We start from the raw sequence: 12076 nt of genomic DNA, 5'->3' as shown, positions 1-12076 counted from the left end.
TCAGTGTCTGATCCAGCTAATCTCCAATACCCACGTTTCTGTATCAAGTGAATTGATCCACCTTGTATTATGAAAAGGAAAGAGGTCCTGTCTAAGCCCTTCACTGCAGACAAGAGTCTGTGCTTGCTGGCTAAAACAACGAGAAGTCCTGTGGCACCTTATAAACTAACAGCTTATAGACTATCTGTTAGTCTATAAGGTGCCATAGGACTTCTCGTTGTTTTTGCAGGTATAAACTAACACAGCTACCCCCTTGAAATCTGTATGCTGACTGTTGCACTCCTTGAGGTCTTCCCAGAAAACACAGGAGCACCTACTTGGCCCTGGGCAAGGCTGTCCCCTGCTGTGCTCATTCCCACTCTCCAGATCAGAACCAGTTCTGTGGTGGTTCTCAGGCATGCGAGATCCAGTGCTTTCCCTGGAAAGGAGATTTCTGTAAGCCACAAACTTCTAAACCTCATAAGCTGGAGCTCAGCATTAGCCAGGCAGACTAATTTGACTAATGCTTCCCTGATCTTAAGCAAAGATCATGTCTCAGCCTGAGCTTCTAAAATGGGAGAAAAAGAGCTGGTATCCTGGTGGATCAGATATGAGCTATATTGATTTGCCCACCTACTGCTGACACGCTGCCCATGCTAGTGCAGATAATTAACCAGCACTACTTTGTGGCTCCGAAAGTCATCTTGTGATCTTCCCGTGAGAGCCTAAGAATCCTGCTGTATATGAGAGGGAAGTTACTTCCTCTTCACGTGCGTGTGCTGTGGGGGAGATGTTCTGTTTTCCAACGCTTGTGTTGCAAATGTGGAAGATTGAAAGAAACTATTATGATCTTGGGAGTTGGGGAGGGAAGTCAATGAAGACTCTCCACCCTGGTCTCCTCTCACACATCCATTGGTTTCAGACAGGTGGCACAGTGCTATTTTATCCTCAGTGCCCCCCTCCGTAGAGTATTGTGTTTACAGGTCCATATTTGCACCATAAACTCACTGCATCCCCTGCTTGTCTGCTATGGCATTGGCAGCTCCTGCTTTAACCTGGCAGCCCCCTTCTAGTAGAAGCCAGTGAGAGAGTTAAATGGATTAATTCTGGCTCAGGTCATCCTATTCCTCACAATGAGCCTGCACGTGTTCAGCCAAAGGAGTCACATGGCGAGATTCATAATCCTCTTTGAGTGATTCTCCTCCTGCGTTCACTCAGTCTTTGCCTCCGTGGAGAGTATAAGATGACATGCCCTAGTTAACAGGCTAGAAGGTTAATTTCTAGTCTGAACAGAGAATGTTAGAGCCATTTGAAAAAGTCTGTCTAGTTCAGGCTCCCATTTATGTCAAGTGGTGAGCATGTAACTAAATGGTTGTTTGCATCCTGTGTCACTCTGATATGGGGATGGCATTATTGCATTACCCTGAGATCAGCCTTTACCACTTACCAGCCCAGGTGTAAAGTCTGCTTGCTCACCTTTACCATTATAATGATGAAAAAGCTATTGAAATTTCATTGACCTGTCAAAACAAATAACATGCCTCAGATGAGCGGGTGAATACAATCTTGCAAGGCTTTTTCCTTCTGCTCAGGGATTGTGTGTGACGCTTTATGTTTAAGGCTGCATTGTTGAGTGGCTGGAGAGGAGGGACTAGGAAATCAGTGTTCCTGGGTTCTCCCTCTTTGCTTTGGATGAGAATGTGGTAAAGTGTTGATACAGAGGTACTGACAGCTAAGACTCCAGCAATCTCTTCCTTGCTAGGTCTCTGAATTTTCACTGTGATGGGCTGGTTACTTCAAGTACCTTTGCTTGTCTGTGATTGTAGATCATCTTATGTGTGTTGTTAACACAGTGCGGTGGTCTTAAAATTGACGTGTAGATTAAAAACAAAGCCTCTTAAGATCCTACTCCCCATCAAACATGCCGCCTTTACCCTTCCGTGTCCTTGTCATTACTGCCTTTATCAGCAGCCACCTTCCTTAAGGTACATGAGCACACATTCAGTAACTTTGCTGCTGTGATTATCTGAATACATGCACCTGTACCTACCTTTTGACTCTGTTTCTAATTCTGGCTTTCCTGCAGAACCTTGAAATCCTGTCATGCATTTTAATGTTCAGCTCCTTACTGATTTTTTTTCTTTTTTAAACAACCAACCAAGTAATAAATAAGTAAATGCAAACCAAGTATTTGTGCAGCACTCTGGGAATATTAAATAACTTCCAGTCAGAGAAATTGTAAAATTTCCAGAGTAAATGAATTTTGCCCTAATGCACATGTGCATTAAGGAGTAAATATGATAGTGAATGCAGTATAATGATGAACAGCAACTGGCAAAGAAAATGTAACCAGACTGATGTATCTCTGACATATTTCTTTAAATTAATCCAATGTTATGACCTGAGAAATTAACTTCCCTGTGTGTGACTGTGCATTATGTAAATGTTCACCATGAAAGTGCTTTACAGACATTAGCTAACGAATCCTTGCAGATAACCCTGGTTCAGACTGAGGGGTATTTATTGCCATTTTACTAGGTGGTGAAAGAGAAGCAGAAAGAGTTTTGATCCAAAGGAACTATGAAAGTTAATAGAAAGTCTCCTGCTGGTTTCGCTGGGTGCTGGAACAAGCCATAGGTGTTTTAGCAAAGGGCATGTGGTTGTGGTGGAGAGTATGATCACTGGAATTGGGGAGAGAGTTCATGGCTCTCCAGCCTGTGCTTGTACTATCGGATTGTTCTTTACTAATACAAATGCAATGCAAGGTAACATACAAGCTATAATAAGGATCTAGTGTGATTAACCAAGTCTTGAAATACCCTCACTCACACTCGTGTGATGTTGGAGAGCTTAAAAAAGTCATCGTTCAGCACTTACCATTCAGGATTTTCCTTGGCATGTTTACCCTGACCTATGTCCAGAAATGAATGAGAGATGTGTTCGTTATTTGGTGATTCTGCTAACCCACTCTGGTTTTTATGTTAAATGGAAGGAAGGATGATGGGTTTTTTCCCGTCCTTCACCTTGGAATTGAAAGCAGCAGAACTACTAGATATGTTCAAAATATTGCCTACCTGGGATACGTAGCCTTGAAATTTTAGAGGACAGTAGGAGGGTGAAGGCCTGGTCAAATGAAGAGTCTTGGGGACAAATGAAGGGAGGCAGAGTAGAGGGCAGGGTTGGGTAGAGAGACGGACACACACACACACACACACACCACTTTTCTTGTAAAATATGACAGTAAGTGAAAGGGTGGGCACCTGCTCCCATTGAAATGAATGGGGATTTTGCCATCAACGTCAGTGGAAACAGGAATAAGATGTGGTTTAATGTTTAGCTCGCCAATTTTGGCTGGAAAGTAGCATAGTGCTTTACTGTGAGGTTCGGAGCTGTGGCCCCATATTAAGCGCCTCTTGTTTCTTTCAGTGAGTGAACAAAAATACAGGTTGAATTTCTCTCATCCAGCATTCTCAAGACCTAACTGATGCCAGACAAGAGAATTTACCAGACTACTGAATGTCAGTATTGTCTAGCAGTATTGCCAACACTTTCACTCTTAGAAGACATTTAGGGGTAAATCAGAGCTAAATAACAGCACAAAACACTGAGAGCCAGGGCTAATGGCTGCAAGGGAACTTTATGCAACAGCAGGTGACTTGGCCACACCATGATAAGTGGTCATCCAGCTGCCTAAAATCATGCTGGATTACAGATGTTGCTGGACGAGACAGTGCCAGAGAGGAGAGATTCAACCTGTAGTTTGGAAGCTTCAGATTAAAAGGTTTGTTCCCTATCCCTCCTTCCTCCACCCTGGAGAAGAATGATACTGAACCAGATCTCGTTAGTGTTCAGGTGAAATGTTAAATTCAGGTCCCAGCATCATTTTATTTTTCATTTAGGCCCTGTTAGACAGAGGGATTGTGGAACTGTTAATGACTTCTGACAACAAGGATGGATTGACTTCTGGCTACGTGGAAGAAGGTATGTAGCACTGCCATACTTTTCAAGGGGAAAAGTTAAAGCTACACTTATAGTCTGTAATGGTGGAAAAGACTGATGCCTCAAATGAAAGGAGATACATTTACTTTGGTACATCTTTATTTTTGTTGTTGTTGCTGTTGTTTTGGTGGTACATAGGAACACAAGTCAAGGCCCACCCATTGTACTAGGTGCCGTACAAATATGGAACTAAAAGAGAGTCCAAAAGAGCTTAGTTGCATGTTCATTTTCAGTGTGATTAGTTGGATATGTGTGGCAGGAGGGTTGTGCCATACGTGGCTGTATAACCTGTTAGGGCACTGAGGACTTATGTATTACATTCCAGTCCATGTGGAGGTGTCAAAAATTTTTAAACATCTATGCAGCGATTCTCAAACTTTTGTACTCGCACAGCAAGTGTCTGAATGTGAGTCCCTCCTTACAAATTTAGAACACTTTTTAACATTCTTAGAAATGATGGAGGCAAACCTGGGTTTGGGAGTGAAGGCTGGCAGCTTGTGGTCCCCCCATGTAATAACCTCACAACTTCCTGAGGGAACTCAACCCCAGTTTGAGAACTCTTGTTTTATAGCTACCTTGTCCTATTTGGCAATGAGTATCTGCAATGTCCTTTGGAGTGCTTCAGAGACCAAGAGGTATTGAGCAAAGATGTTGAAATTATGATTGATGCTCATAATAATGCTCTAGCTCTTTATTTCAATTTAACACCTTAAAAACACGTACCTATAAGTACTGGGTACTCTTAAGAATTATTGAAAGTACATTTACCTTTTGTTAAGATTTTGTGCTCCAGGTTAAAAGTAAGACGACCTTATTAAAAGCCAAGATGAAAGAATGAAATTGTCCATTCTGGAAGTGTTGAAAATAGTTTGTGGAAGGGTAGGTTAGCTTGCCCTGGGGTACTGTGGTGTTCATGCACCTGTCCCTAGAGTATGGCTCTTCTGGGGTGAGAAGAGGAGTGGGGAGGGATGAGTTGACTTTTGTGGTGTAAATCCAAGGAAATAGTTTAAAAAAAAATTAAAAAGAAATCCTCCAAACAAGAGCTACAGTGTCCCTAAAAATAACACCTAAAAGCCTTATCTTAGCAACCCCTCTGCTGTTAGCCATACAGAAACCCAAGTGCATCAGCCCCACTTTGTGTTTTGCATTTGATGGCATTGTATACAGAACCATGTTGAGAGGGTGCTTTTCCCAGGCCTGATCTTGCAACTAGCCTGTAATCACTTGACTATTCCTATTGACTTCATCAGGGCTACCCAGCTGAGTAGTAATTGGTCTTCTATGTAACTGTTTGCCGGTTGCAGGGCTTTGTTCGTACCCCTTAAGTCAGAGTCACAAGTGCTGCTGATGTTCAATCCAAAGAGAACTTGTGTGGAAACCACAAAATAAGAGATTTTTCCCATTCCTTTATGCTTTTAAATTTTAAACAAACAAAAAGGGGGAGAGGGCAGAGGAGTTCCTGGTGTAACCAAAAAGCTTGTGAAGTATATCACCCTGATGTAGTGTAGCCGGTTCTAGTTTTCCTTTCAGCTACAACAGTTTCCAGCTTTGTCCACACAGGGTCACTCTCCTTCTGCCAGTGAGCTCAGTATTTGGAAGCGGTGGAGGGTGGAAGTCCCCTTTTTTTTTAGCACTCAGCTTCCCTGGGAATGTTTACCGCTTTGGAGCTCTCTTGTTCAGAGTTGTCTTTTCTAGAGGGCTGTGTGATGAGAGGGCTTTGATACCAATTTGCCATTTAGATGTCATAACAATCTGCTCATTAGAGTCAACATGTCAAGTAATCAGGAACACAGAATAACGAGGCCTTCGAGTGATGCTGCCGCCGCTGCAGCAGTGAGGTGGCTGTGAAAACCCGAAAGGGGAGGTAATAAAATCTGCTGTAGAAATAAAAGGGAAGGTGAGAGGAGAAGCTGCTGCCACGAGGCTGGAGAGGCAATGGTCCTGAGGGTCAGTGGAGGCTTGATTGCCTTTTAAAATGTTGGCATATGCATGATTGCCATTAATGCCCATCTCACAGAGAAGAATATCCATAACGAAAAGGGCACCTGCCCAGGGTGTCGTAGCCAGTCCTGTAGTTCTCTTCTAGCCCTTGCTCTGTGGCTTAAAGGGCCCTGCTGACCATAGAATTGGAATTGGGGTGGGAGCAAGGCCTCTGGTGGTAAACATCCCCTCCGTGCTCATGAATGCAGTATATGCTGCAGCTCTTCGGGGGTAGCACTGGAAGTTGTAGTTCTTTGTCTGTATGGATCCATCAGCCAGCAACGTTGGCTAAGAAAGGAGATCCAAGAGCCCCTTAGACTGCCATGGCAATGCCAAGAGGCTTCAGTTTGTCCCCACAGGCTGGAGCAGGATTAACTATTGGGCTAGGCTAGCAAAAGCTGATGCATCATTCACAGTCGTGTTGACAGTGAACCTAAGGGCTGAATGATCCACAGAATTCAAACTCCTGGTCCCTCCAGGTCTGAAGAGAATTGGGGTGGGATGTGTGTAAAGCTAACTCTGCTGCTGTCAATGCTGTGCCCTGCTTTAGGCTCAGGTTTTCGTTTTCCCACAAGTTTCAGTGGTGTTCTTGATTTGCATGGAGAACAGTCACCGGTAGTAAATTCATGTTTTGTTCTTGCAAAAGGAATTACCTTGTTCATCTGTGCCAAAGATTCAGGGTTTGCACATTTGTTACAGAAACCTGTGCAAATCAGCATAAAAATGCTGCAATTCTGGCTCTGGCTTTTTCGAATATTCTGTTTGAGTCACTGTGCTTGACAGAACAGGGGCTGGAGCTGATGCCCTCTCTCTTTGAAATTACGAAATAACATCATTCTTTATTACTAGTATATGTACCACAGCTCCTTACATCCCAGAGCTCTTGGACGCGAGTGTCTTAAAAGTCAGGCAAGGGGAAGAGAAGAGTTAAAGGTTCGTCTTCAACCCCACGGGGTTGTGGTATGAATATTGCGTTAGTGAGCAATTGTGTGTTCTGTTCCAAACATAGATTCTTGTTGGAGTGCCATCTACATTTGTTCTGCTGGACTAGGCAGTGCCACGTATCAGGCATAACGTAGCTGTTGACTTGTTTCCGGTAAAATAGTGGTGTGCTTCCCTGCTGAGATGTAGACGTGAATGGGGAGATCTAGCCATCTCATTTGTATTATGGTTTCTCAATCCCTGCTCTTGTTCACCCGCCCCCACAGAACTGTTAAACTGTAAGCCTCCTTCGGGATAGAATATCCTGCAGCTAAAGCATAGGAGATGAGAATTACATCCAGATACAGTTGCTAATAATAACTTATTTCCAGTGTCTTTCGTCCAAGGATCTCCATGTGCTTTACACGCACTAATTAAGCCTTGAGATACCCCAGGAGGGGGGCTGCTGTTGCCTCTTTTTTGTAGCTGCGTCTGAACTTTCAGAGCTACAAGTGTGACCAGCAGCTTGTACCCTGTTTGTTGAAATTCACAAGATGAGAAGCTTCATGGTCGGTCAGGACTTGGATCAGAGCCCTTCAAGGATCACGCAGGTGTTCTGCAGGATGTTGAGTCGATGATTCAGGAATAAGCTTTGAATGGGTGATGGGTTGATGTCCCATCATGGTATATGAATTGATTGAGGGATTGATTACCAGTCAACACTAATGAAGACTCTTTCTCAACAGCTTTGGCCACTGTAAACTTTCAGCAGGTGGATTCCAGCCTCCTGGTTTATCTGGACACAATACAGGTAAGATGAAAAGATTTGTTTTGGTTTGGCCTGTTCTCATCATTAAAACAGTGACACCGATAGCTTGCTTTTGTGGTGGGTGCTCCAGGCTCCCCTGGCCTTAGGTCCAATTCCCACTGATGTCACTGGAAAGTTTCCTGTTGTTTTCTGTAGAAGCTGGGTGGGATCTTAACCAGGCTGCACCCCAAGGCACACTTACCACTTGCTTTCTCCTTTGGTTGTGAAGCATGGCTAGTGTTTGCAACCTGGGCTCTGTCTCTGGAGAAGCAAGTGTGTTAGAGTGTGTGCCATTGTATCAACTTCTACAGCGCAGGCTGGTTCTGGTATGGTACAGAGAGAAGATTGAATTTTGAATGCCTCAATGATTGGGAATGTTTGGATCTAAGGTTCTGATATAGCCTGTAATGGGCAAATCATAATTTCATGGTTATCATAAAACGGGGGGTTTGGGCAGCTCAGATCTTCAGAACTCTAAAAGCTTAGCTCCAGCCTCAGAGCTTCAAGAGTGGGGCTGCAGTCCTTGCAACCCAGAGGGAACACAGCCAGCCTCCTGGTTAGGAAGAATATGGAAAACTGGGGCAGCACTGCACGAAGGTACAGACCATTTACAAAATGGATTTTGTAATGCTATGGGTTGGGTAAACAGCCAGCCTCCCCTTTTCCCCATCTTATATGATTATTGGATAGCAGGGCGCTTGTTCAGCTGCAGGATGGGAATGAGTGTGGTAGAAGAGCAAGATGTTGAGATGTGCCCGGTAGACTTGTTACATCATAAAGCCACCAGTGGCAGGTGATTAAATTATTCCCCTTGCCCAAATTGAATTTGCAGCGTGAAGTCTGTGTTTGTCTGCCCTTTTTAGTGTTTAAGAGATTTGAACGTCTGGTAATTCTTTTTCTAATAATGAGTGATCGATTAAACAATTAAAGTGAACAAGTTTTGGCAGGAGAAGGCAGGACTCCACAGCAGCCTTTCTGGCAAGCATGTCCTTCATAGCCATATGAGTGCCTCTTGCATCCTGGTGGGGAAACAAGATGGCATTCTGAAGTATTCTGCTGCTGCTGGAGCCCATGGGATCTGTGAGCAGATATCCTATTTCCAGGTCCTGGTCTGACTTCCCTCCATCTGGTTTCCATTGTACCATGACACAAGCAGCTATTGATCCACTGAAGAGAGGCCAGAATAATTTCACTTTGGCAGCAGGGAGTTGGACCTCACTCTTTGTCAGTAATCCAATTCTCCACACTCTCTCTCTCTCTCTCTTTGAGTATTCATGTGCAGATACCCCCTGGATCCTGCAGTTGGAGACCTTTTTTCCTGCAGCTTGAGGAGACTCTCTGCACACGGATGATAGCCTGGTACTTGTGGGTTTCTTTTAAAGAGTATCCTGCAGTTCTGCCTGACCCACAGAGAGCCTGGGCATTGTTCTCTTCCTCACTTGAAATTCCTTCTTTACCATCCTGCAAAGGTTAATTGTACCCAGCTATCTCAGAAAGCCAGAAATCTTATCCCCTCAAGTGTTTGGTGGGAAGCTCTGTGGATTCACACTAAATATCTGCGGGATTAAGGGTAATTTAAAGTTAAATCCTTTGTATCACTTTTTTTTCCTTTGGTGGACGAAGTGTTTCTTAAATCAAGTGAACTCACAAGACAGAGTGAAGGCTCCTTCTGTTTGCCAAGCTGCTTGATTCACACACAGTCACAGCAGCATTGAGATCAGGGTAAAAATAAGTCTTGTGTCTATGACATAGCGAGTTGAGTCAGGGTCAGGCTGAACAACCTCTGCTCAGAAGTAATTAATCATGGAAAGACCAAAGAGCTACCAGTCAAACTATGCTGCAGCCCTGCTTTGGGGCCAGTGCTTAGTAACAGAGGTGTCAGTCTCCCTTTAAAAGGCAAATGCAACATGGCAGCTTGTTACAGCAGCTTCAGTGGGAAGTTTGGGTGCATGATTCCACAGCTGGAGGGCTCCACCAGCCATTTAGGTGTATCCCTAAATGTTCCTTCCTCTTGGTTTGAGAACTGGGCCCCAAATTTAGCCACTCAGGCTTGAACACTGGGTTCTCTATTTAGATACCTTTGAACAGCAGGTTCGGGCAATTCAAAAAAAGGGTCTGGGATCCAGTTCCAAAAGTGATCAGTAGGCAGTTTGACTCAGTGGAATTCAGTCAGCTTGCAGATATGCCAATATACTGACCTCAGGAGAGCATCTTGTGGGGGATCCTATCTCAGGGGACCTGTGCAACTCCAACAACACAACTTGTGTAGTGTTTTATTTGACACTGCTCGTTGGTAGAGGAGCCACTCCAGTCTAGCATTTCACCTGAGTATGCCAGATCTCCTGCACTGTCACCAGTGGAAAGGGCTGGGGAATTGCTGAATGAGCATGTCACTCAAATTGCATCCTGATTGTGAGATGGCAGAGCAGTGAAAAGGGACCAAGTTTTATTTTTTAAATGGTAACAGCCTCTTCTTTGCACATTCTTCCCTTCCTACCCTAATTGCTGTTCTGGAAAGATTTTCAGAAATGCTTTGAGTCCTTGGGCCATGGCCTGTCAGTCCTCTCGTTTTCCCATTTCCAGCTGGAAACCTCATTGGGACTAACATTCTTGGAAACATTGTGGGGCAAATCCGGCCATTTTAATGTGACTTGGACCCACAGGCTAGAGAGGTTCTGCTGTAACTGGTCATGCCATGGCACTGGGGCAAGAAGTAGCATGTTCTCCACCAGCCTTCTAATCACTACTGATCACGAGGTGCAGAGTGACCCATGGAGAAGAGCACTCCCTTTGCAATGCTAGTTAGGGGTTGAGAGGCTCCCTTTGCATGTTCTTATGGCGTCTGACTCATAGGTGTGATTGATATGGTCTTTTACTCATGGCATGGATTCAGCGTCTTGTTTGACTGTTTTATTGGAGACTGATACTGTATAATATCAACAGCTAGTCTGAACCTGGAACAATATGAATGTTTCAAGCACCTCCCATTGTATTCTCCTAATGGCACGTGATTTTCTTTAATTCTACTTCCTTATCCCTTTCACATAATGGCTGTGTCTACACGTGCCCCAAACTTCGAAATGGCCATGCAAATGGCCATTTCGAAGTTTACTAATGAAGCGCTGAAATGCATATTCAGTGCTTCATTAGCATGCGGGCGGCAGCCGCGCTTCGAAATTGACGCGCCTTGCCGCCGCGCGGCGCGTCCAGACGGGGCTCCTTTTCGAAAGGATGCCGCCTACTTCGAAGTCCCCTTATTCCAATGAGCTCATGGGAATAAGGGGACTTCGAAGTAGGCGGCATCCTTTCGAAAAGGAGCCCCGTCTGGACGCGCCGCGCGGCGGCAAGGCGCGTCAATTTCGAAGCGCGGCTGCCGCCCGCATGCTAATGAAGCGCTGAATATGCATTTCAGCGCTTCATTAGTAAACTTCGAAATGGCCATTTGCATGGCCATTTCGAAGTTTGGGGCACGTGTAGACACAGCCAATGTCACATAACTCCCTCCCAACAAACACGGGGTGAAATTGCCTTGACTAGAAGTACGTGTCGTGAGGGGGGAGTGCTGACAAATCTGATCACACACGGTACTGTCTGGTGTGATGGCGCCAAGCAGAATTCCACAGGGAGGTAAAGGAGCTGTCAAGCCACGACAAATGGGAAGAAATTGCATTTTAATGAAGACCTAATCCCTGCAAAGGGTAATGCTTTCCTGCCATCACCATATGCAGCATTAAAAAGGCATTAAGTTGCTAGGGTCTGCTGTTCCTCCTTTGGCAAGCACTGGCTGCAGCACACCTGCAAACTCTTAAACTGCACTGGCATAGCCAGTAAGGAGATGTTTATAAATGTGAACTTCTAGCTGGAATTCAATCATGGCAGTTGGCTTGTTGTTTGCTCCAGTTGCTCAAAGCCTCGAAATGTGAAACCATTTGGTGTCACCCGTTGTTTTGCATTGCTTTGTGTTTCCCATCTTGTGGTGTGTTTGTAGGAGACTCTGTATGCTACAGGCTCTGCTTTGCCCATCTGTTCTAGGTGTTTCGACATCTTGCTTGCCCAGGGGTTTAATTCTAGATCTTTTCTGTCTGCTTTTGAAGAAACTCATTTAAGAGGTTTTTGGTTTTTTTTTTAATTTTCCAACAGCACTTCAGTGATGCACTTCTGGAAAACAAGGTTGAACATTGGGTCACTGTGCCACTCCATCCATGTAATTCTATTTTTTGCTTTTACAACAGCAAAATAAAGCAAAGATGGTGATGGAGTATTGGACTGGATGGTTTGATAGCTGGGGCGGCCCTCATAATATCTTTGATGCAGATGGTAAGCATTATATATTATCATCACACATGTAGGGTTTATTGCTCTATAAATTTATGTCAGCAAAAATGACAC

At 44.4% G+C, this 12076-nt stretch overlaps 1 protein-coding gene across 1 annotated transcript in view; it reads left to right on the top strand.

Moving 5' to 3' along the window:
• Positions 1-12076, top strand: part of LOC142001658 (beta-galactosidase-1-like protein 2) — a 44850-nt gene that overhangs the window by 18714 nt on the left and 14060 nt on the right. Inside the window, exons 7-9 of the mRNA XM_074977120.1 lie at positions 3879-3960; positions 7626-7690; positions 11920-12004. Coding sequence (XP_074833221.1) covers positions 3879-3960; positions 7626-7690; positions 11920-12004 — 232 coding nt within the window. The remainder of the gene's footprint in view (positions 1-3878; positions 3961-7625; positions 7691-11919; positions 12005-12076) is intronic.

The sequence above is a fragment of the Carettochelys insculpta genome, chromosome 25, assembly GCF_033958435.1.
Source record: "Carettochelys insculpta isolate YL-2023 chromosome 25, ASM3395843v1, whole genome shotgun sequence".
In the NCBI taxonomy this organism is placed as follows: domain Eukaryota; kingdom Metazoa; phylum Chordata; order Testudines; family Carettochelyidae; genus Carettochelys; species Carettochelys insculpta.
The sequence above is the reverse complement of the archived record's forward strand: the minus strand, read 5'-3'. Positions and strand labels throughout refer to the sequence as shown.